At 43.7% G+C, this 23,327-nt stretch overlaps 1 protein-coding gene across 1 annotated transcript; it reads left to right on the forward strand.

The window, feature by feature from the left end:
• The first annotated feature begins 16,029 nt into the window (after nucleotides 1–16,029).
• LOC147443850 (putative glucuronosyltransferase PGSIP8) lies at nucleotides 16,030–19,968 on the forward strand. Its single transcript, XM_086526659.1, has 5 exons — nucleotides 16,030–16,918; nucleotides 17,614–17,869; nucleotides 18,023–18,221; nucleotides 18,323–18,470; nucleotides 18,975–19,968. The coding sequence occupies exons 1-5, from the start codon at nucleotides 16,590–16,592 to the stop codon at nucleotides 19,537–19,539; spliced, it is 1,497 nt and encodes a 498-aa protein (XP_086382785.1). The 5' UTR covers nucleotides 16,030–16,589; the 3' UTR covers nucleotides 19,540–19,968.
• The last annotated feature ends 3,359 nt before the right edge of the window (nucleotides 19,969–23,327 follow it).

Below are 23,327 nucleotides of genomic sequence, written 5' to 3' on the forward strand. Positions count from 1 at the left end.
TGCACTGCACTCCTGCACTCGCACTCTGCACGCATCCACTCGCCTAACAAGTGGTATTTAAGCAAGGTGGTTTCCCCATTGGTTCTGGTGCAGATGGAGAGATGGGATATCGTCTCTGGCACTCGAAATCTAGAAAGGTTATTTGCAGCTCACAAGTGATATTCAATGAGTCTAAAATGCATAGACAGCCTGTTAAAGAGGCCAAATATCGAAAAGTCAAATTTGAGGATGTAACCTCCACAAATTTAGAAAACCAACTCAATCTATTGGTGATGTTCCTACCACTAGTAGTGCTTCAAAGAGAGCAAAATCAAGCAGTTGGGCAATGAGGAGATCTACACGTGTATCTCGTGCCCCTGAGCAGTTTGAGCTAGGATTGAACTATGTGTTAGTCCGTGCCTACAATGAGCCCACTTGTTACAAAGAAGCTATTCAAGTGATAGATAGCATGAAGTGGGAGCAAGCTATGCAATTTGAGCATAGCTCAATTTTAGCCTACACGACTTGGAAATTGACAGAGTTACTAGAGAGTAAACAACCGTTGCCTTGCAAATGGGTGTATAAGAAGAAGTACACGGCAAAAGATCCCGAGCCTAAGTATAAGGCTGAATTGATTTCTAAAGGCTTCAAGCAGAAGAAGAATAAATTAAGCAATTTCATCTTGGTCCTTCACTACATTCCTTTCCCCAATTGTGAGTGAGATAAGGCCTTGACTTTTAGGGCCCTAAAGAAGTGTGCTTGATTCACAGCCTCCGACTAAAGGAACATATTTCTAGATAATAATATTTCCTTCCTAAGCTCCTCAAGTTGTTGTTCAACCAAGTCTAATTTTGCTTCCAATCACCTTTTGTGCTCATCTTCAAAGGTCGACCCTTCCCATTTTTTAGTGGTTAGAAGCTCTCCTTTATCTTGAAGTTGCTTCAGGCACTCATCACATGAATTCTTCATTCTTGGGCTTGAAGTTTTAACCACTTTCTGAATACTCTTGGCAAAGATATCCCAAGCTTTAGGGTTAGCTGAATCAACATCTTTACTAAGCTTGCTCATAGCCCTTTTGGCCAAGCTTTGGAAGAGAGGGTCCTTGAGGAGGTGTACCCCCATTATGGCGTGTTTTTGCGGAATGGTGTGGGCCATGCAAAATACTTTGAGAGAAATTTTTTTTGGCTCTCTTGGATCTAGTGGATGTAAATAAAGCATGCTGCTTGTACAAAGTGTACAAAGGTGGTGTGCACCACTTATATCTACGCATGTCGGCCAGTTGTGTGTGGTACATAGTTTTGTTGTTTTTGTACATATAAGTGTTAAGACTTCAAAGAGTTAGTAAGTGATTTAGAAATATGAAGAAAAACTGAAATTTTATTAGCTTTGGGTCATGAGTAAGATGGGATTTTCAGGTGTGAAAAAGAAAGCTTCTATTGTTGTTGCAGCTTGCGGTGGTGTGTGGGGGTTGTATAGTTGAGGTGCCCGTGTGTGTGTGTGTGTGTGTGTGTGTGTGTGTGTGCAAGGGCCTTGAGCCTTGATTGGACAGTGTGTATCACATCAAGAAGGCCATTAAAATGGGTGGTAACCTCTATACTTTCACCCCTCTTCTTAATTTTTGATGATGGAAGCTACATGAAGTGGAGCTCTCTTGTATGCGGGTGCCTGCTACTCAAGCTTGGAAGTGGAAGCCCTTTGTTATTGTTGTGAATGGGAGAGTGTTTTCGCATGTCCACCATGGTTTTTCTTGAGTTTTTTGGCTGAAAATCATGAGTTTTGTATAGCGATTGATTGGGATTGTTTTTTTATGGGTTGAGAGAGACTATGGAGCCCCATCTCTCATATGCAAGGGCGATTGAGATGGTGTGAGGTTATGGTTTTTATGAACAAAAATGCAAAATTTATTCTTGGTTTTTTTTTTGTTCCCAAAATTTAGTGGTTTTTTTGGTTCCTTGAGGCGAATTGCTCATAGTTGGGGCTATTTCAATGTAGAGGAAAGCTAGTCAAGTGTAGTCGGGGTTTTATGTGTACAAGAGAGAGAATTTGTGAGTGGAGATCGGCTCAAATCTTCTTGTGAGAGCTAATTTTATATTCCTCATCTATCTTGTGAAAATGGAGGTGTTATAGAGGCCACCCCCAAATCCTTCACATCGTGATAAGCAACTTCTTAGAGCTTTTTGGGGTATGTTCTTCCCCTTTGGCTTTTTTGAGTTTCATGCACAATAGCAAGTGATCTGACAAGCATTGTGAAGTCACCACCTTTATTTCAAGTAGCAACGGTAATCGGCTTGATGAGAGGCAATAGCCAACAAAATCTATTCATCTTGATGAGAGCAATAGAATTTGTCTAGCCGAGATGCCATGCACACATATTACAGGGTGGTGTATGTGAAACCCTACATGTTATTCCAAGGACCAACCTCCCACATGTCCATCATAGTCCATTTCTCACATAGGCTCAACCATTTTGGTTTTTTGGATCATGCTAGCAGAATTGAGGAGCTTATATGTCCTTTCTCTTCTCCATCATATTAAAGTTTCCTATAAGGAACCATTCCCCTTCTATAGGGGTATTCTTGAGTTGCACCCCACCCACAATTTGGTTGTTTCCTTAGCAATATAAGGGCCATATATGTTAATAATGGTGAATGGTTGATCTACCCACTTGACCCTCACTACTAGGGATCTCCCAAAGGGATGATTTAAAACCACATTAGGCTCTAGGTCCCTATCCACAATAGTGATGATGCCACTGCCCGTCTACTCCTTCTCCATAGAATACCAACTTCTTCCCCACTACTTGCTTTATTTGGCTAAAAGAATCCAAGTGATGCTCTTGGATGGCCCAACAATTAACTTCCTCGGCTTTTCTAATTTCCTCCCAGAATAGGGTGTTCTCCTTCTGGGTTTATAATCCCTTCACATTCCATGACTGGATAGCAATATCTTCCATTATCGGGAAAGGGATACAAAATCCTCCACCTCAAGGAACTCTTCCTCTTTAATCTCTTTCCTAGTGTCCTCCTCTATTGGCACTTTCCCATCCTTAGTCTAGGAACTTGCCAACTTAGTTGTCATGAGATTGTCAGGATTGGTAGCTTGCAACACCCTGAAAAGGTTGTCGTTCAAAAAGGGGGGTTTGGGATTATCCAGTGGGAGTTCTTTTTGTTGTCCAATCATCCTAGCTTGAGATTTGAAACACTTGCAAGAGATGTTGGAGACCTACTGCCATCCTTTGTCCTTCTTCCTAAAGGTGGATGAAAGCACAATCTTTTGAAACACTGGGTTGTCATTTTCCATCGGGTCGCAGATGAGAATTAATATCAAAAGGAGTGGCCTTTTTGCTACTATGTTGGGCTTGCAAGGACTTCTCTTATTTCTTAAGGGTTTTCATGTTACCATTGAGCTACTCCTTCCCTGATTGTTCATTATCCTTCTGTGGTGTAGTCCTCGTTTCAATAGTTGTATGAAGTCCTGATGACTTTTTATACCTCACTCTTAAGTAGTCCATGCAATTCTTGGTACACCAATATATTTTTCTCCTCTCGATAAGCTATCTTGTTTTTCCTTTTTTCTTTGCAATATCCTTCATAGGTTGATTTTTTTTTTCAATTTATTAAATGCAAAAAGGTTAAGGACACAGTTAGGGCTACATGCAGGTTGCGGCTTGTGCATAGTGATGTTTGTGGGCCCATGCAAACTCCATCCTTGGGAATTACCTTTACTTACTGACTTTCCTTGATGATTACTCCAAGCATGCATGGGTGTATCCGCTTAAAGCTAAGACCGAAATGTTTATGTGCTTCAAGCGATTTTTGGCTATGGCTGATAATGTCTTTAAATGTACTATGGGCACCCTCCGTTCTGATCGAGGTGTCTCATGATTTTAATGCATTTTTGGCTAGTCGTGTCTTAAAACACCAATGTACATTATCATATACACCTCGGCAAAATGGTGTTGTTGAGAGGGAAAACAGGTCGCTTTACAGAATGATGTATGGTCAAGAGTCAAGCTTGGGCACATTTGCTTTGGATTGAGTCCATCATGTGTGCTACTTATGTACTTAACAGGTGTACTACAAGCTTTGTAGTCTATGCTCCGTATGAAGCATGGCATGATCGAAAGCCATCTATTGATCACATGCGCATTTTTGGCTGTTTGGCTTATGCGTTGGTGCCACAAACACAACGTAAAAAATTCGATGATAAGGCTGTCAAATGCATTTTTGTTGGTTATAGTGCTGAAAGCAAAGGTAACACATTGTACCATCCACATACAAAGCATATCTTGGTTTCACGGGATGTGGTGTTTGTGGAAGATTTTGTTCAGCCCTTGTTGGCATGTACTATAGACAATAATGTAAGCTCATAAGACATTTATGATAGTTTATTGCCTCTTTTTAGTGGTGGAAATTTAAATGTGAATTTGAATGAGGCAATTGTATAGCCTACGGGATCTTCTTAAAATGTTACGGATCAGACTATTACTAATGTAGATGTACATGGTGTACTTGATGTGGAAAGGGCTGAGAATGAGCACGCTAGAGGTATGTCAAAATGGTTGGTGCATACTTTGTGTGATAGTAAATTGGATGCACCTTTGTCTAGTTGTACTCATTCAGGTTCTCACAATGCATCTTATGCGTTTGATTGTTATGCTTTGGCTGTTTCTAGCTTATGTGAGGTTGAGAAACCTGTGTCTTTTGATGAAGCACATAATTCAAAAATTGGATGGCTGCCATACAATCAGAATAGGATGCACTTATAGAAAATGACACATGGACTTTGTGGTTTTACTCCTGGCAAAAAGACCGTTGGTACGAAGTGGGTTTACAAGTTGAAATGTAAGGCGGATGGTGAGATTGATTGTTATAAGGCTCGACTTGTTGCAAAGCATTATGCACAACAAAAAGGCATAGATTATGAAGAGACTTTTGCTCCCACTTTTCATATGACTATTGTGCGTTTCCTATGTGCATTGGCAACTCATTTTGGATGGGATTTATATCAATCAGATATTGTTACTGCTTTCTTGAATGGTGACATATTTGAGGAAGCTTATGTAGCATGGCCTCGTAGGTTTGTCATTAAGGGGCGGGAAGATAAAGTGTGCAAATGTAAGCTTTGTATGGGTTGAAGCAATCTCCTTATGCTTGGTATGAGAAATCTGACACTCATTTGGTCAAACGAGGCTTTTGTAATAGTCCAACAGAAAAAACTTTGTATGTAAAATGTGAGGGCGATGTACTTCTCATCGTTGTTCCTATATGTGGATGATTTGCTGATCACTGGTCCGAATGAGACACATATTGTTGAATCTAAGGCTGATTTGAATGCTACTTTCAAGATGAAAGATTTGGGGTTGTTGCATGATTACTTGGGCATGTAGTTTAAGCAGTGTGATGGTGGTATTCACTACAACAAAAGAAGGTGTCATCGACGCGGATATCGATGCACCGCATCGATATCTGTGTCGATATCTGCGTCCCTGTGAATCTGTCGCTATTTGTGTCGATATCTGCGTGGAAAGGCTTTATTTGCGACGCAGATAGCGACGCAGATATGGACAAATATATAGATGCATATATCGACGACCATAACAGAAAAAAAATTCTTGGGCAGAGGGCAGGTAGCCTGGCCTGTGCCCAGTGAAAAGATGGACACAGCCACCACAGCCAGACTTCTTGCCCTCTGCCCAAGAAAGCGAGCAGCACCAAAATCAACCGTGCTCCCGCAAAAATTTCGGCAAAGTTCCCTTCGTTTTTACATAAACTTTTCAAAAAAAATATATCATGTATACGCCTCCTACATGCTATCCATGTAGGATCTCACATGAGATTTAAGACCAATGACCATAACGAACCATAACCATAACTTAAAAGCATAACCATAACTTAAAACCATAACCGATCAATATAACCACTTCTATCATAACCAGAAACAAATTAACAATAACCATAAGCATAACTAGAAAGTTAAACATAACCATAAACAAAACCTGAACCATAACTATGTCTATACAAGAATAGGAGAAATAACCATGTCTATACAATGACAATGACAATAACCATAACCATAAAAAAACAATAACTGTCTGAACAATAATCATAACCATATATATATATATGTCTATACAAAAGGAGACACAGAAGCGTGTCTGTGTCTCACAAAGCATATATATGAAATCCGGTCCACTGATGACTAGGCGTCACAACCTGCACATAGGACAACTCACAAAATTAGTATTGATATTAAATCAACTCACACATATTAACGTTTCACCTCAAACGATCAGCGAGACTGTAAGGCCGCCCAGTCTATAGGCTCTCTTGAAGCATCAAGATCATTCAATACTTCATAGATACCTCTGCGATATCCATCTGACTCCTCCTGACGTGTCGGGGCTCGATGCATCGCAAGATTCTGCGTTTATACAAAAATCAGAGTAATAAGAATACATGATTCATCGCGTTTTAAAAAACGCCATAGTTAAGATTGGATTAGAAACTCACAAACTCATAGCGAAAGGTGTCGAAGCCTCCGCTGCCAAGATGAGATTTCCCCTGGTCATCTGTCGTATCTGTGTGGCCTCACGCTGCTGTCTGAACCGCGTGGCCGCTATCCGCTCATCCTCCCTGATCTGCAGCCACGTCTTGTGTGGGATGCCCGAAGGCTTCGGCGAGCCGGTCCTGAAAGCCTTCCGAGTTGCATCTCGTCGATGTTTCACGGTGTCCTGTGCAACACCCTTGATCCACCTCCTCGGAACAACGTTAGAACCCGGAGCAGGCTGGTACTCTCTCAGGATGGTCTCCACTATGTAAGTGACTTTGTCCTTTTCCTGCTGATCCCAAGACGTCAGAATGCTGGTTGAAAACTGTAGCTCCGCGAGCTGGCGAATCCGCTATCTCATCTCAGTCCCGACTCTATCCATGTCAACAGAACCATCTGGCCGTACAGTATAGAGCTTGGAGACACTAGGATCATGTGTCCCCCAAGGTGTCCGAGGTGTGCCAAGAGGTGTGTCGAGAGGTGTGCCTGGGTAGGACGGGGGTCGTGAGCAAGGAGGGGTCGAAGCATCTGTGGACCCTCCTCCACAACAACCACCACCTCCACCTGACGATCGTCGAGATCGGCGAGTGCGCCTGTGCTGCGGAGATGAGGACGTACCCGCCTTTGCCCCACCCCTAGGTGTCGAAGCGGCCGTGATGGGAGAAGCAGGCGTCGTACCCATAGGCGTCCCCCCCACCATAGGTGTCCCCCCCCTAGGCGTCGGACCCTCGGGTGTGAAGCCCGGAGGCGTAGTATCCGTGCCTCTGGCTACCAAGTTTTGAGAAGCCTCTGCCATCTGAGCAGGCATCATCCGTGTAATGAAGCCCATGAATGCATCTGCACTCATAGAAGCGGGATCTGGAAACTGGTCTGCCATACTAAAGTCCTGCACAAAGAAAGTAAAATAAAGCGTCAGAACACAGTTGTTTAAATTAACTTTAAGCTTAATTTTAAATCAACGTCTTCACACAAACACTTACAGGCCTAAGCCTCGACCGAGTGAGGCATCATCGATAAGATCTTGCACCGTTTCATCGTCTATCTCTAATTGCAAACATAACTCTGCCCCAACTCATTCTGACAGATTGTCTTCAGCCATTACATCTTCATCTTCGTCTTCTGTCTGTAAGTCCTTTTCTGCTTCCATCCTTGGCTCTATATTGGTCGAACCTTCACGCATAATCCTTTTTCTCTCTCTCTCAGATGTAGGTGCTATGTTGCAAAAATCAATGCCCGTTCCGTAGGAGTCGTATCGTAGATTCTGTACGGTTTCTTTAGCAAACTCTCCGTACTTGTGAACATGCTCATTACATATCCTACGATTGCGCAAGATTTGATACTTGCAGAGCGTGTACGAGCATGCAATCTTTTCCTCCATGTTAGTTGATGACGTTGCCATCTACAATTATTATGAATGTTGTTTTAATATATATACTCCTCACAATATAAACTATCTCGCATTCTCTAGTCTTGCCCAATCTCCGTACACCTCAGTCCAGAGGTGTACGGAGATCAGGACCACCGGGTTAAAATCTTGTCTTTATTGGTCAAATCCTATATGGGTAAACACATACGTGCACTCTCAGGTGTACATGGCAATGCATGTAGCGGGCAAAACCCCTTTGCCTCTTTTAGTTCCATAGTTTCTTCAACATCCAACGTTTCTTCTATCCGTTTGACCTACGGCTTGCCATACGCGCTCTTGACATTGCCTAAAGACTACCTAATCGTCTATGGATGGTTTCAGTAGGCATAGAAGCCATTTTCGAAGTTCGTTTGCGTTTTTTCGTAGAAAAACGCAATCGGATTTGACATACGGCTTGTGTATTTGACGTTTCTTCTGTCCGTTTAACCTACGGCTTTCCATACACAGTCTTGACATTGCCTTAAGACTACTTAATGGACTACGGATGGTTTCGGTAGGCGTAGAATCAGTTTCGGAAGTCCGTCTGCGTTTTTTCGTAGAAAAACGCAATCGGATTTGACCTACGGCTTGTGTATTTGGCGTTTCTTCTATCCGTTTGACCTACGGCTTGCCATACACGCTCTTGACATTTCCTAAAGACTACCTAATGGACTACGGATGGTTTCGGTAGGCATAGAATAAGTTTCCGAAGACCGTCTGCGTTTTTTCGTAAAAAAACGCAACTGGATTTGACCTACGGCTTGTGTATTTGACGTTTCTTCTGTCCGTTTGACCTACGGCTTGCCATACACACTCTTGACATTGCCTTAAGACTACCTAATGGACTACGGATGGTTTCGGTAGGCATAGAATCAGTTTCTGAAGACCGTCTGCTTTTTTCCGTAACGCAACCGGATTTTAACCTACGGCTTGCGTATTTGACGTTTCTTCTGTCCATTTGACCTACGGCTTGCCATACACGCTCTTGACATTGCCTTAAAACTACCTAATGGACTACGGATGGTTTCGGTAGGCATAGAAGCCATTTCCGAAGTCCATTTGCGTTTTTCCATAGAAAAACGCAACCGGATTTGACCTACGGCTTGTGTATTTGGCGTTTCTTCTATCCATTTGACCTACGGCTTGCCATACGCGCTCTTGAAATTGCTTTAAGACTACCTAATGGACTACGGATGGTTTCAGTAGGCATAGAAGTCATTTTCAAAATTCGCTTGCGTTTTTTCGTAGAAAAACGCAACCGGATTTGACCTACGGCTTGTGTATTTGCCGTTAATTCAAACCCATTGACCTACGGCTTTCCATACACGCTCTTGACATTGATTTAAGACTACTTAATGAACTACGGATGGTTTCAGTAGGCATAGAAGCCCTTTTCGAAGTCCGTTTGCGTTTTTTCGTAGAAAAACGCAACCGGATTTGACCTACGGCTTGTGTATTTGGCGTTTCTTCTATCCGTTTGACCTACAACTTGCCATAGGCGCTCTTGACATTGCCTAAAGACTACCTAATCGTCTACGGATGGTTTCAGTAGGCATAGAAGCCATTTCCGAAGTCCGTTTACGTTTTTTCGTAAAAAAACGCAACCTGATTTGACCTACGGCTTGTGTATTTGATGTTTCTTCTGTCCGTTTAACCTACGGCTTTCCATACACGGTCTTGAAATTGCCTTAAGACTACTTAATGGACTACGGATGGTTTCAATAGGTGTAGAATCAGTTTCCGAAGTCCGTCTGCGTTTTTCCGTAGAAAAATGCAATCGAATTTGACCTACGGCTTCTGTATTTGGCGTTTCTTCTATCCATTTGACCTACATCTTGCCATATGCACTCTTGACATTGCCTAAAGACTACCTAATGGACTACGGATGGTTTCGGTAGGCATAGAATCAGTTTCCGAAGATCGTCTACGTTTTTTCGTAGAAAAACGCAATCGGATTTGACCTACGGCTTGTGTATTTGACGTTTCTTCTGTCCGTTTGACCTACGGCTTGCCATACATGCTCTTGACATTGCCTTAAGACTATCTAATGGACTACGGATGGTTTCTGTAGGCATAGAAGCCATTTCCAAAGTTCGTTTACGTTTTTCCATAGAAAAACGCAACCAGATTTGACCTACGGCTTGTGTATTTGACGTTTCTTCTATCCGTTTGACCTACGGCTTGCCATACGCGCTCTTGACATTGCTTTAAGACTACCTAATGGACTACGGATGGTTTCAATAGGCATAGAAGTCATTTCCGAAATCCGCTTGCGTTTTTTCGTAGAAAAACACAACCGGATTTGACCTACGGCTTGTGTATTTGGCGTTAATTCAAACCCATTGACCTACGGCTTGCCATACACGCTCTTGACATTGCTTTAAGACTACTTAATGAACTACGGATGGTTTTAGTAGGCATAGAAGCCATATCCGAAGTCCGTTTACGTTTTTCCGTAGAAAAACGCAACCGGATTTGACCTACGGCTTGTGTATTTGGCGTTTCTTCTATCCGTTTGACATACGGCTTGCCATACGCACTCTTGACATTGCCTAAAGACTATCTCTTCGTCTACGGATGGTTTTAGTAGGCATAGAAGCCATTTCCGAAGTCCGTTTACGTTTTTTCGTAGAAAAACGCAACCGGATTTGACCTACGGCTTGTGTATTTGACGTTTCTTTTGTCCATTTAACCTACGTCTTTCCATACACGGTCTTGACATTGCCTTAAGACTACTTAATGGACTACGGATGGTTTCGATAGGTGTAGAATCAGTTTCCGAAGTCTTTCTGCGTTTTTCTGTAGAAAAACGCAATCGGATTTGACCTACGGCTTGTGTATTTGGCGTTTCTTCTATTCGTTTGACCTACGGCTTGCCATACGCGCTCTTGGCATTGCCTAAAGACTACCTAATGGACTACGGATGGTTTCAGTAGACATAGAATCAGTTTCCGAAGACCGTCTGCGTTTTTCCGTCGAAAAACGCAACCGGATTTGACCTACGGCTTGTGTATTTGACTTTTCTTCTGTCCGTTTGACCTATGGCTTGCCATACACGCTCTTGACATTGCCTTAAGACGGCTTCAAAAACGGCTTGTATTTTGGGCGTTTCTTCTATCCGTTTGACCTACGGCTTGTTATATGCCCTCGCCCAACCTTTTTTGAGGAGGAAGCTTGTCTCTAAGAGCAACGACGGCGCTGTTGTTGCTCCCTAGAGGACTTTCATGTGTAAAGGTGAGTGTTGAGCTTCGAATGTATTTTGAGCTGGTCAAATGAAGTCATAGGCTGCATCAGACGATCCAGGTCACTTTGGCTCGACATGCACAACGCCCGGTCAAACTACTGACCATGGAGGAGATTGATGAGATCCGCCAACGACAGATGCTGGATCTCCTATGATCTACCTATCCCAGCTAGCTGTTTTAGCCATTTAGTCCACACCCAGCAGTTTAGGATTCCATAATATTTTATTTGTCATTTTGTCATCTTTTTACTCTGACTTTGTATCAGATCCACCACATTGTAACTTTCTTGTCTCATAGGTCACTTTGGCCTTTCGAAGACGTTAATATAACATTTCATTTCATTTCTCTCTTTAATTTTAATTTCCTACGCATACATTAATTCTCTCTCTCTCTCTCTCTCTCTCTCTCTCTTTGATTACCTACACACACACACATTTCTCTCTCTCTCTCTCACTCTCTCTCTCTCTCTCTCTCTCTCTCTCTTTGATTACCTACACACACACATTTCTTTCTCTCTCTCTCTCTTTCCTACACACACACACACTTCTCTCTCTCTCTCTCTCTCTCTCTCTCTCTCTCTCTCTCTCTCTCTCTCACTTTCTCTTTCCTACACACACACACACACGATGTAGAGAGAGAGAGAGAGAGAGGGGTTGGGGGGGGGGGGGGGGGGGGGGGGGAGAGTGACATAATACCTGCGCAGCAGGTTTCGGCCAAGATTTGAGCAGGTGAAAATGGCCCCTACGCGCGCGGGTTTCTCTTTTTTCCCCCAAATTTTTTTGCGTCGCAATACGCGTCGATATACCCGTGGGAATTTGCGTCGATATACGCATGGCAAATAATGCCTTTCCACGCATATATCGATGCGCATTGCGATGCGTATATCGACGTGCTCTAATTACGTCGATATACGCATGGAAAGGCATGGCCGTCGATATATGATGCGTCGATATCTTCATGTTATGTTGTAGTGATTGCCTTGTGTCAGACAAGTTACATAGAGACATTGCAATGTAAATTTGGACCTGAAGATTGCAAACCTATTGCCACTCCCATGGAAACACGTTTGAAATTGAGTCTTCATGATGCTGGTGATCTTGCTGATGTCAGTCTTTACCAAACGGCTATTGGATGCCTTATTTATATATGCAACACAAGGAGAAATATTCAGTGCAGTCTCACAGGTTAGCAGATTTAATAGCCTAGAGTCTAAGCATTGGCAAGATGTCAAGTGGATCTTTTGCTACTTGATTGGCACTTTACATCTTGAGTTGTTTTATCCCAAAGGGGAATCATTGCCACCAAATTTACATGCTTTTTCACAGTCAGATTGAGTTGGTTGTTTTGACACGGGAGTGTCCACAAGTGGTTTCTGTTTCATGCTCGGCAATTCATGCATATCATGGTTGAGCAAGAAGCAACCTACTCTGGCCACTTACACTTGTGAGGCTGAGTGGAATTGAACATGGTGAAGATCAAGACTTTACACTTCCACAAATCTTTACTTCTTTCCTTGCTTCAATGATCGCTTTTAGTGTGAATGATGGTTCCTTTTATGTTTTGTGAAGAGAGGGAATGAGAGAGAGGTAGATATGTGTAGAGGGAGTAAGAGAGAGAAGAGGAGAACACACCCGATTGGGTCCCAACCAACCCTCTCAAGGACCCCTCACACCGTTTCCGATGTTGTATTTGCTTTTGATTGTGTAAATAGAATATTGACACAGTAACTCCTCACAAAGAGGCACCTTCAAGGCATTTTTTATGCACCGTTGGATCCATCTCAATGTGGGACTATTGATTGTCAGCAAGGGGTAGATCATTAGGGATGATTTGTGCTCCCGATGTGAGAGGAATGAACGGCTGAAAACAGGCTGCAAAAATGCAAATATGGGATGTAAAGTGCGACAGGTCTATCAAGTAAAATAGGGTTGAAAATGTAAACCTTGATGACGTCGATGATGGGAAACAATGGAGCAATTGATACCGTCAAGGGAATTGCCAGCTAGTGAAGATCTGGCCCACCTCTTCAGGATTGGGTAGAGATAGCCAGGAAGCTGAATAATAAGGGTCTGAATCGACTGGGGCACTTCTCAGATAGGGACAACAAGAGTTGGAAAACCATTGACCTTCTGGTTACCCAGTACCAACTGAATAGCTTGGAGATCTTGCTGGTCCACAAAGTCAGGAAAGAGCTTGACAATATAGTGATGCCTATCTGTGGTTCGGAGTTTGATTAGAACGCCTGGAAATGGCCCGGAAGCAGTCTCTTATGGAAACCCCATCGTAAAGACATTTACCATACAATGATGCATAAGAAGAATTGGTCTAGTCCCCCTTAACAAGATACGGAAATAACAATGGCCGGAGGAAAGGTGGGAGCAAGTAATGGAGAACATCTGGAAGTCAAAGGTTCCGCAACACGTGAAGATATTTTTATGGAAGGTAATTTGGGGTGCTCTACCGACGGGGGTGAAGATTCAGGACATAGGGATTGGGTCAGATCGATGCTTGGGGTGTAGGTTGGCTAGTGAAGATCTGGCCCACCTCTTCAGGGATTCCCCAACTATCAAAGGCCTCGCAGGGAAATTATGCAAGTGGGTCCAAATAACATGGAAAATTGGCTTTTACAAGACTGATCTTTTCCTTGGAGGGAAGAATTCAGGTAGTCCTGCCATCCTCATCATCACTCAAATCGTCAGGTACTTCTTCTTACATAATGTATGGCAGACAAGGAACCGTCGTGTGTTTGAAGGAGGTCTCGAGGCGGCAAGCTTCGCAGAAATTATACAGGAAAGCAAAGTGCTAATTTGGACGCTCGGGTGCAAGCAACATCGGAGGATTGGTCTAGGACTACTTGTGACTTGTTGTCAGTAGAGGGTATGCCTAGGAGGGGAAAATCTTGGCTATCGGTAATTAAGATCTCATAAGAACATGATAATGGACCTTATGTATCAAGGATAAGGGGCCGAGTTGGTTGTCCTGATAGCCGATGTACTTATGGTCCCTGGACGATGTCATGGCTCAACACGAGCATGACAAGACCTTGTAATTATTTGGGTTGATTAATATAATTCACTCACAATTGTGAGTTTTGCAAAAAAAAGAAGAAGGATTGAAGCAAAACCTGCAAAAAAAACACAAACACACATTTGTTACACACACACAAATACACGCTCACTCTAATATAAACCCAAGAAAAATTTCTTCAGAAGGGTGTGAGAGTGGAAATACAAGGATGGGAAAGGCCCAATACAACAAATCTGCAAGTATGGAGGAGAAGCGCAAAGGAGGAAAAAGAAGAAGAGCAAGAAAATGAGTGGAAAAGGCGAAAATGAGCCCGCGGGTTCTGTTTTATAACAAGGCGTCGAAATAAGCATTGATATGGATGTCGGAAAAAGCGTTGAAATAGGCGTCAATATGTTTGTCAAAAAAAGCATTGGTATGTTTGTCGATATATGCGTCGGTATTTTAAAATGTAAATTATTTTCAATTTGAGACTCCCTGTAGTTTTAGCAATGCATATATCGATCCTCACCAACAGTGTCGATAACGAGGCTTCGATAATGAATTGTGAAGGTTGGGTTGGGCGTTCAACCTATGGGTATGCCACATCATGCTGGCAAAAAGATGGAGTGAAGTGAGAAGTTTGAGTTAAATTGAGAGTCTTATCATGGTAGAAAAGGGGAGGACGAAGGTGCAAAATGGGAGTTTTTGGAAAGCCATGTTATAAGGGAGAAGCCCTTCGTGGGCATTGGGGATATAACAAGAACAAGGCCAAAGAATCTCTTCATTGGAGGGCCCTTTAACAACTAAATCATGGCCCCATATACCTCTACCTTTAACTAAATCATAGCCCTATACACCCCTAGGCAATTGTGAAACAAAAACTAAGGGTTTCAGTTTGGAACATACATGGAGGTAACAAAGAGGGAGTTGGGCAATTGTGAAACAAAAACTAAGGGTTTAAGTTTGGAACAATGACAATGGATAGGGCAAATGGTAGTTGGAAAACCAAACTAGGAAGAACAGTCCAAAAGTAGTTTGAGATTATGAGAGGGTCTGATGTGTGCAAGGTGGGAGTGTGGTCAATATGACCACAACCTTAGTTGAGAGGGTGATGGAGTCGGTATGACTCAAGGAACTTGCTTGCATGCAAGGGTTGCAAACTTTGTTAGAAGGGTTTCGCACTCCTGCTTGTAGCGTTGTGCTTAGGAAATGAATTTTATTCGCATGTTACATTATGCGAGTTTCTAGATTCATTTGCTTGGGAGAGTGGTAGGGGTAAATAGAGCATTTTTGAACTCTACCAAAATTAGTAGAGTTACACCTTGGTTGGTAGCATTTGCTTAGCTCATTGAATAGAGGGTAAACCGGCCTGTGCAAATGTACTCTAAGAGTCGAGTCGCACTTGGAGCTAGCAAGGGGATCTGAGTGAGATTGTTCTCTTCACGCAACTCTTCGGCACAATTTTTGCAGCCCTACTCTCCTCCATGGAGTGCGACCAAGGATTCATCTCTTCTTCCCACTGGCCCCACTAATACCTGGCGCGACCAGGCTCTAATTGCCAACATTGCCATCAGGGCGACATGAAGAAGACAACCAAATATTAAATGTGGATGAGTGCCCACCTAAGGGTCGGTTCAGACAAGTAAGCGGAAGAGCCTAAGGATCAGGTGGGCAATTGGGGTATATCCTAACGAGGATAGGGATCACCGAGAAGCATATGGGGAACGGGCATAGGTGGTAAGGATATGCCCACGCCGCAGTGCCCGCACAAGCGTGTTTCCGTTTCAAATCAAGTCAAATTTATTTGAACCCAACACCAACAAAGAAAAAGGGGGGAAGGTATTCTTCATGCCCTTCTTCTGTGAGCGTCGAACCAGAGAGAGAGAGAGAGAGAAAAGACTGCGCTTGCGGGTATAGAGGAATTGGGTTACTCACCATCGCCATCACCCCGACCCTGATCGGAGAGACCGAGAGAGCGCTCAATCAAAGGATAACCATTAAGATAGGGAGATGCGAGAGCCTCGAACATTTCCCTCCTCGTCTGCTAGTGAGAGGAGGAGAGAGACTCGGCTATTTTAGCTGGAAGCTCACTAGATCGCTTTTTGTGCTGCAAAAAACGCCCGCAATGACAACAGGAGTACAACCCTAAAGCGAAAGCAGGTGGATCTGACGCTATATTGCAGCGACAAAATTGGCTCTTACAGGAGTCATACAGACGAAACATTGTGGGCATGTGAAACGAGAGAGAGAGAGAGAGAGAGAGAGAGAGAGAGAGAGAGAGGGGTCTGTTCAGTCTTTGCGAAACAGGGTCCCTTTTGTCTCTGCCCGTTCAGAGAGAGAGAGAGAGAGAGAGAGAGAGAGAGAGAGAGAGAGCTTGTTTAGCACTAGACACAGAACCTCCTAGCATGTATTCTCATAAGCTGTACAGAAAGCAAAGCAGATGTCTTCTTGCATTGGGACCTTCGATCTACCTCTTAATTCTTATAGCTGTCACAGCTTTCGGCATAGGTGGAGCTGCAGGTGCGCCTGCTTCGTCTTTGCCATCAAGTCTGGTTAGACATGCCTCTACCAGGAAACATGCTTATGTGACGATGCTATACATGGGCACACCTCGTGACCATGAGTTTTACATTGCCGCACGAGTCATGATGCAGAATTTACTCCGTCTGAATGTAGATGCAGATCTGGTCGTTCTTGCTTCACGTGACATGCCTCACCTCTGGGTACAAACGCTGTGAGTTCCGTCGACTGATATTACTATTATTGTCCTTGTTTTTCATGTAAAAATACAGGAAAGGAGCTTCCAGAAGACATACACATGTGCACTCAAAAACAGCACATAGTCATAGGTTTTAGTTTAATACTGTTTAAGACTCCACCTATTGAGGTTGCTTGTGAGGATGGTGAAAGTGCGACCTCAAGCTCATAGGGCTGACCATGTTAGGATAGATTTAACAAAAACTCAGATTCCTTTTTTTGAACAATTTTAATCTTTTAACTGTGCTATACTCTCTGATGCCTGCTATTGACGGGCATGCCTACAAAATGCCGTATATCCATTGTTTGGTTCCTAGTCAAGCTGTATACCTGGTCCATGTGAGTTCACAAGTACAGAGGGTTTTGATTTCTGAAAGTGATGTTGCACATACTATTTCATGGGGAGTTGATGAAGCCTGCAGAATACTCTAAGTCTTGCAGGAAGGCTTTAGAATGATGTGATGGCAAGGTCAATCCTGACTTCCAGAAAGCATGAAAGGTTAATTGTTTTGGGCGTAATTGGGTAGCTGCTCCTTCCGCTTGGAAAAGGCTATTTTCAAGTTGAAGTGTCTTTATCTGATGCATTGTTCGCCTTAACAAGGCTGTGTGCTGCATACTGGTGGTGTTGAATAATTGCTTTGGCTGATGATGCTTGTTTGTTGATGCTGGCAGGGAGTTGGAGATGGTAAGAGTGGTGTCCGTAGATGATATACCTAATCCTTATAGAGGGCAAGCTGATTTTGATCCAAGGTTTCTTTCCACTCTCAACAAGCTCTATGCATGGAGCTTGATCAACTATGAACGAGTTATCATGCTTGATGCTGACAACATCTTCCTTCGCAACACAGACGAGCTCTTTCAATGCGGACAGTTCTGTGCAGTCTTCATCAACCCCTGCATCTTTCATACGGGCCTCTTTGTCTTGGAGGTTAGTTTGTTAGCATGATCAGTTTTCTTGAGGGTACCACACATGATTCACAATATAGCTATCATACGCAATTGTGTGCTAACGTGTGTTCAAACGTTTTTTCACAATCAGAAATGTGTTCCTAATGAAGCTTTTAAACTTTTTTGTCGGCAGCCCTCGCAAGCCACATTTGAAAGGTTGATTGCTGGCCTGGAGACCAAGGAAAATAAAGATGGTGCTGATCAAGGGTATTTAATGGCCTATTTTGATGACTTGTTAGAGAGACCTCTTTACAAACCTCCTGCTAATGGGTCCAAACTTAATGGATTTTACCGCTTGCCACTTGGCTATCAAATGGATGCGTCGTATTTCTGTAAGATTACCTTTGAAGCCAAACACTCTGCTTGTGGAGCCTGAATTTGGGTGTTCTTTTAATGGTCCCAAGGGCTTTTTCTTCAAACTCTACATTTGCAGATTTGAAGCTAAGATGGAATATTCCCTGTGGACCTAACAGTGTCATTACCTTTCCAAGTATGCCGTGGTTGAAACCGTGGTATTGGTGGTCATGGCCAGTTCTACCATTGGGGCTACAGTGGCACGAAGGACGGAGATCAACCATTGGGTATGTCTTGCATTGCACGTGACGTCTTCCATTGTTCCATCAAGGGGGTTTTAGTCAGGCTACATCTTGTCGCTGACATGCGAATGCTAGTTGCCCCACAGAAGGTGGGCCATCAAACGCGCTTGAATGCTTTGGAAAAAGGGAGCGGAAAGATCGGGACAGCGGGTAGACATGCCAATGCTAGTTGCTCAGTCAAGGGAGGGTGATTGAATGTTTTGAAAAGGAGGGGGGAAGAAGGGACAACGGTTAGACATGCCAATGCTAGTTGCTCCATCAAGGGCGGGTGATTGAACATACTTGAATGAATGCTTTTGAAAAAGGGGGTGGAAAGATGTGGACAGCGGTTAGACTAAAGTAAAGTCGTGTGTCTAATGCCATGGTTTGCTTGTTTTGATGGATGATTGCAGCCATCGTAAGTGCATTCACAGCAGGACAGGATGTTTATCAGGGCTTGTTGAACTCATCCTTGCATTTGCTTACCTACATTATGATGATTGTTAATAGGTACGCTTCGGAATTGCCTCTTCTGGTATCAGAGGCACTATTCTATATTGGAACTATGATAATAGCATTGTTTGTTGGAAGAAGGATGTGGCTGCAAGCAGAGAAACTTCAATCCGGAAAGCTATGTGCGGGCAGAACCAGCTGTGCAGATGGAACACTTCCCTTTGTGTGTGCAATGAGGTGCTTGGCTTTGATAGGCTCCTTCCTGTTGCCCGCAATGTTAATACCAAGAACAGTACATCCATTGATGGGTTGGTCTCTGGAGCTTTTAGGAGCAGTTTCATTGTTGTTTGTCATGATAGCAATGGGAAATTTACCTGTTGTGCCTGTGTTGACGCCATGGTTCGGAATAGTTGGAGCTCTGGTGGTGATGGCCCTGCCCATCTATGCCAATGGCATTATAAGAGCATTGGCCATAGGGGCATATGCATTTGTGGCATCCCCATTCTTATGGTGGGCATCGAAGGAGATTTTAAAAACTACGAGCTGGAGAGAGACGCAAGTCAGAGGGTGGACCAGCTCAAGATCTGAGCCACCATCTTCGCAGTTAACAAAGATGTGTTAGTGAAATTCCCATTTGGAAGCTTGCTTTTTGCCTTACAATTGCCGGAGCATCCTTCTTGCCTCCTACTACTTTTTGCTCCTTTACTGAGTGCCAGCTGCTTTGAGACTAGGCACATGAGTTCTTGTGCTTGCTGAATTGTACATTACCCTTTTCTGCCATTCAAAAAAGCCTTGAGAGAGAGAGAGAGAGAGAGAGAAACACAAACAATTGCCACAGATAAAGATGCAGGCACAATCTGCCTTTGATATGTTTTTGTGGAAGGGCGGGATCGGGCCACCTCGATTCTTTACATTTAATCTCTCACAAACAGATTGTTAACCGAAGCTTGATGAAATTGTTGATCATAACATCAAATTGAAATCAACAAAAAGTGTAACTTTATGCTTACATCTGCTCTTGTATCTGGGATGGCAATGCCTTTTCTTTTCTTCCCCGTAGCACTTCCAACTTTGAGAGATGTATTCAGCTTGTAAATTTTTTCATATTGATGTAGGTATCTTTGAGGTAGTGATTCTGAACTGTCCTAAAGTGGGTATAGCTGGATTGCTGACAGGAAAATGAGCATGGGTTGAACTCTAGAAATGAATATAAATGGTACTTGAACACATCCTCGGCATTGGATGGATGTGAAAAGTGTGTTTTGAAGGTGTCTTGCAAGAAGAGGTGTTTATAAAGCAGACATAGGGATGAGGGTGTGAGACATCTGGAAGATGTATGCAAGCCAAGAATATGAATGAGAGCACTTATAGCTTGGAGAGAGTTTATGGTCCCATCAGTGACACACAGACTTTAGTTTAATGGCGCAAAGCTTCTTGACAACAAAAACCAGGGTTTGTACCTGTAGTAAACTGTAGGAAACCTTGTAGAATTATTGATTTTACAGTCTCGAAATACAGCATGACTTAAAGGATTGTAAACATTTAAATTATACAACTAGTCATGCTTGGTGGGCTTTGTTATTAGTAGTGGTCCATTGCGCATTTCTCCTATGCTCCATTGCAAGCGCTGTGGGCTTCGCTGTTGGCATATCCAGCTGAACAGCTTTCCCATGTGTGTTGCATTGCAGCATCAAAGTGTGTAGAGCATTGATGCATCAACAGCCTCTTTTTTTTTTTTGTTGGGCAATGTATTCAAGTCTATGAGTTGTTGTTTCGTAAGGCTTTGTCGCCCCAGGCTTCATCATGCTAACGAGTGTTCAGGTGTCCTCCCTTCAGCAATGCCAAAATCGCCATAGGGTGGCAATGCCTCGGCCCTGTATGAATGCAGACCTCTCTCTCTCTCTCTCTCTCTCTCTCTCGCGCGCACACGCACACGCACACCACGTCTTCAGTTCAAAACTCGTCGGATAAATCTACTTTGCGATGACTTGCTGAAAAGCCCAGGGGATCCTCGTTACAGATGAGGAATATGCAGTAGAGAGCGGATGGGGCGTGGGTGACTATACCTTGCCTATCTATACTATCTATCTATAATCTATATCTATATCTGTAATCTATAATCTATAACAATAGTAATCTATAATCTATAACAATAGATAAAGGGGAAGGGAATTCCGGCTCCCCCCCCCCCGCCCCCCCTTTCCACATGGTGGAACTGGCTCGCTCCGGCCCATTCAGGCAGTGTGCCCTGCGCAAATGTAAGAGAGAGAGAGAGAGAGAGAGAGAGAGGGGGGGGGGGGGGGGGGGGCGGGCTGCCGCCAGCGTTACAAAGTGCAATGAATGCAAAGAGTGGGTCGTGACCTCGAGATTGGGGGTGGAGCAGAATCTGCGAAGCGGCGGCCTGTGAGATAAAGGGGGAGGGAATTCCGGCTTCCCCCTGCCACATGGTGGAACCTGGTCGCTCCGGCCCATTCAGGCAGTGTGCCCTGCGCAAATAGTGAAACAGCGCGCGAGAGAGAGAGAGAGAGAGAGAGAGAGAGAGGGCCTGCCGCCAGCGTTACAAAGTGCAATGAATGCAGAGAGTGGGTCGTGACCTCGAGATTGGGGGTGGAGCGACGGCCATGCGAATCTGCGAATCTGCGGCCTATGCAAGGGCGATGCCAGAGAGAGAGAGAGAGAGAGAGAGAGAGAGAGAGAGAGATTGATTTTCGTGTCCTTGCTCGGAGGTGATGACTAGACTCAGACGACAACTGGAATTGCCACGGATGGGGCTTGCGCAGAGTTTCTTCTCTCTCTCTCTCTCTCTCTCTCTCTCTCAACCTGCAGTGGAAGTGGCTTGGAGAATACGTCCTACAGGAGAAGCAGGTCGTTGCAGGCATGGAGCTCGCAACTGAGATTAGATACAAAATAATAGTAGCTTTCCATAAAGATGCTAAAACTAGAATTTTCGTTGGTTATGTAGGCTTTGGAGATGAATTGCTGCATTATTTTTAGACGTGATCGCCTTTTTTTTGTGATATAACTTGTGACAAATTACATGCTAAGCACTGAAAAACGGATCTTAGAAAAAATAATAAAGATTAGAAAATCTTGAACAATCCTAGCAAAATAAATACAAGGGTATTTTTAGGAATTTTGAAATTTAAGGGGTATTTTGAGAATTTCTATAAATTAGAGGGGCAAAATAGATACAATGGTACTTTTGGGAATTTTGAAATTTAAGGGGTATTTTGGGAATTTCCACAAATTAGAGGGGTACCTTGATAATTTGCCCAAGAAAATAATAGACTCTTATTATTGAGAAGCTATTATTACAATCTATACTAATAGATAATGGGGGAGGGAATTCTGGTCCCCCCTTGACACGTGGCATCTCCAACTTGCTTCGGCCTCCCGGCAACAGTGCAACTGCTCGCCCCGGCAGTGATCCTTGATTCCGCCACTGTTCACGTTGAAGCCTAAGAGAGAGGAGACTGTGCGCAGCGCAAGAGAGAGGCGAGCCGCGGGCACTGCGCACTCCTCCCACGTGCTCGCGTTACCAAACAGGCACACGTACATCGTACAGGAGAGAGAGAGAGGAGAGAGAGAGAGAGCGAAACCCAATTAGGGAAAAAATGAAATTCATTTTTACAAACATACAAAATTCCTTTCCTTGATTTTGTCAAGAGGAAATTTTAGAAAATTAGGTTATTTTTTTTGGTTTTTTACATTGTTTTTCTCTATTTTGAGGCGGAATTTCTCCTTTTCCCCTCGCCCTCAACTGGCATTTTTAAATTGAAATCGGCATGTTAAGTTGAGACACATTTTTCTCGAAACTGCGTACGTCGCATAGTAGAGAGAGAGAGAGAGAGAGAGAGAGAGAGAGAGAGAGAGAGAGAGAGAGTTCTCTATTTTGGGGCGAAATTTCTCCTTTTCCCCTCGCCCTCAACCGGCATTTTTGAAATTGAAAACGGCATCTATACTAAAGATAATGGGGGAGGGAATCCCCCCCCCCCCCCCCGACACAGGGCAGCACGACGTTCATCTGGTAGACACAAAGGCGGGCTGAGCGCGAGAGAGAGAGAGAGAGAGAGAGAGAGAGAGAGAGAGAGAGAGAGAGAGAGAGAGAGACGGGGGCCGGGGACTCGGGGGCCTGAGAGAGAGCAGACTTAGTAGAGGCCGTCGGGCAGTGCTCTCTGAGCGTGACACACACACACACACACACAGAGAGAGAGAGAGAGAGAGAGAGAGAGAGAGAGAGAGAGAGAGAGGCAACAGACTTAGAGGCGGGCTCAGTGTAGCCTGCACCTGCGCTCGCAAAGAGAGAGACGTCTCTCTCTACGTCCTTTCTCATTAACTCGGACCTTGCCTCCGTCACATTTATGCCGAAACCATAACACACACACACACACACACACACACACACACACA

This window comes from Adiantum capillus-veneris, chromosome 13 (genome assembly GCF_014529385.1).
Source record: "Adiantum capillus-veneris isolate H3 chromosome 13, ASM1452938v2, whole genome shotgun sequence".
NCBI lineage: Eukaryota > Viridiplantae > Streptophyta > Polypodiopsida > Polypodiales > Pteridaceae > Adiantum > Adiantum capillus-veneris.

Excerpts from the sequence above, each read along its gene's own strand:
- LOC147443850 (XM_086526659.1), top strand. The coding sequence starts at position 16,590 with ATGTATTCTCATAAGCTGTACAGAAAGCAAAGCAGATGTCTTCTTGCA. Across the intron at positions 17,870-18,022 it reads CGGGCCTCTTTGTCTTGGAG|CCCTCGCAAGCCACATTTGA; the intron begins GTTAGTTTGTTA and ends TTTTGTCGGCAG. Across the intron at positions 18,222-18,322 it reads AATGGATGCGTCGTATTTCT|ATTTGAAGCTAAGATGGAAT; the intron begins GTAAGATTACCT and ends CTACATTTGCAG.